Source organism: Colletotrichum jinshuiense, chromosome 3, assembly GCF_051148585.1.
Source record: "Colletotrichum jinshuiense chromosome 3, complete sequence".
NCBI classification, from domain to species: domain Eukaryota; kingdom Fungi; phylum Ascomycota; class Sordariomycetes; order Glomerellales; family Glomerellaceae; genus Colletotrichum; species Colletotrichum jinshuiense.
In genome coordinates, this window is record NC_139310.1 from 5,866,892 (window position 1) to 5,868,858 (window position 1,967).

Genomic DNA, 1,967 nt, shown 5'->3' on the forward strand with positions numbered 1-1,967 from the left:
TCACGCGAACGCAGCAACCCCAGCAAGCAACGCGGCTCCCGCGGCCACTCCCGTTATTGCCGCGGCACCCGGACTGGCTGTGGTCCTGATGGCCGTCGTGGAGGCTCTCGTCGACGCGGCAGTGGTGGGGGTGGCAGTGGTGGTTACGGGACAGCTGACCGTGCAAGGAATGGCCGCCGTGAAAGGCAGGCCGGACGCCGAGCTCACGGGGTATACCGGCGCCTGGCTGACGGAATCCGGGTCCGGGGTCGCGGATGCCACGTCCGGGTTCAGCACGTTGTCGATGATGTGCAAGATGCCGTTGGCGATCAGGATGTCCGGCTGGACGATCTGGGCAGAGTTGATGAAGAGGTTGTTGCCGGAACGTATCACGTGGAGCTGGTTGGAGGAGATGGTGGTGAGGTTCGTGCCGTTCTTCAGGTCCGAGGAGGCAATGACATGGCCGCTGACAACGTGGTAGTTGAGGAGGCCCATGATGTCGTCCTCGTCCATGTCCTTGAGAGTCCCTGCCACGCGCTGGAAACCTTCGTTGCGAGGGGCGAAGATGGTGATGTTCTTCTTCTCCGCCAGTGAGGGGAGGCGTTTGGTGGCGTACAAGGCGCCGAGGAAAGAAGTGAGTTTGAAGGCGTCGGTGGTGTTCTCTAGCCTGGACGGGGGGATCATGAGGTTCTCGACGACCTGAATCAGGCCGCCGGCGAAGCGGATGTCTCCCTCATCTTGTGTAGTACGTATGCCCTCGGACGAGGTAAAGACGGTGATGTTGCCCGGTTGCTTGTTGACGAGGACGTTCTGACCGCCAGTGACATTGGTCCAGGCAGGGTCCTGGAGCAACGAGGTGCGAAGGACCGATGGTCCCGACTCGAGGTCGCCGGTCGAGACGGTACCCTGGAGGATGTGGTATTCCAAGATAGGGACGGCGATCGAGGGATCTGATTCGTTCCAGATTCCGTTAAGTTGGGTGCCGGGGATGTTCTCAAAGGCCGCGTTGGACGGCGCGACGATCTGTAAGTTAAAATTAAAATTTCTCCCTGAAAGGTACCTACAGACAACAACGGGGGACTGAAAACGGCCACAGAAAGGAGTATCTCAGAGATTACTTACCGTGACACCGTCATAGCTAGGAAGCTTGAGCAGAACCTCGGGGTATTTCTAGTTGCAGTTAGCATTACGTTCATCACGCGGGATGTAACCCGCGTTCTGCAAGGCCGTCAAATCGCCATCTTTGCAGCAACACCATGGTGATGCGGGGTACTGGCAATAAGAACAGCAGAAAGACGCACCTTGATCAAGTTGTAGTAAGTGGACAGGTTCTCCTTAGACTTGAGGATGCTTCCGAGATCATCCTGTTGGGCAATGGCTTGGTTGATCAGGGCCGCAAGGCCAAGCAGGCCAGCCTGAAGAAATACAGATAGCATGGTAGATCCTTGGTGATTCGATTGAGGGAAAGAGAAGGGCACCGAGCTGCCGGTTGAAAGGGTGCTAGGACCGCTAAGAAGTCCTTTGCTGTATTTCTCCTCCCCGCCGGGTGGATGCTCGGAGCAGAAGTTTTGACGACGACAAGGCTGGACGAAAGTGAGGCCTGTAGCAAATGTCGGTTGCGACTTGAATGGCGAGCATCAACAGACCTTCGGGACAGGCCTCCGCCTGCTGCGAGAAGGGAGAGCGACTTAAGAGGTCGCCGCATTGCTGCTCGACCAACGGCAGTATCTGAACCCTGCAGGACGCGATGGGCCCCTGGGAAGGATCTTCTGCATCAGACTGGGGTAAGGCGACATCAGTAAAAGATTCTTGGCGGAAAGCCACAGAGGCGTGCGAAAACCACCGCTTGTATCAAGTGAATGACTCTAGGGCGGCGATGAGATTGGTGTCTTGCTCGCTGGGACAGCTCATACGATATGCTAATGTACAATGCATTGGGCCGCAGACGGCCTGGCCCAAGACCCGAAAAGCCGGAATTAGAAGCCTAC

General features: G+C 57.0%; 1 protein-coding gene across 1 annotated transcript; it reads right to left on the minus strand.

Moving 5' to 3' along the window:
• Window positions 1–1,415, minus strand: EsH8_III_001536 (FAS1 domain-containing protein; the record flags this gene model as incomplete). Its single annotated transcript, XM_083263261.1, has 3 exons — window positions 1–1,002; window positions 1,102–1,149; window positions 1,281–1,415. 3 exons carry the CDS (start codon window positions 1,413–1,415, stop codon window positions 1–3), a joined length of 1,185 nt encoding a protein of 394 aa, XP_083123748.1.
• Between the last annotated feature and the right edge of the window lie 552 nt (window positions 1,416–1,967).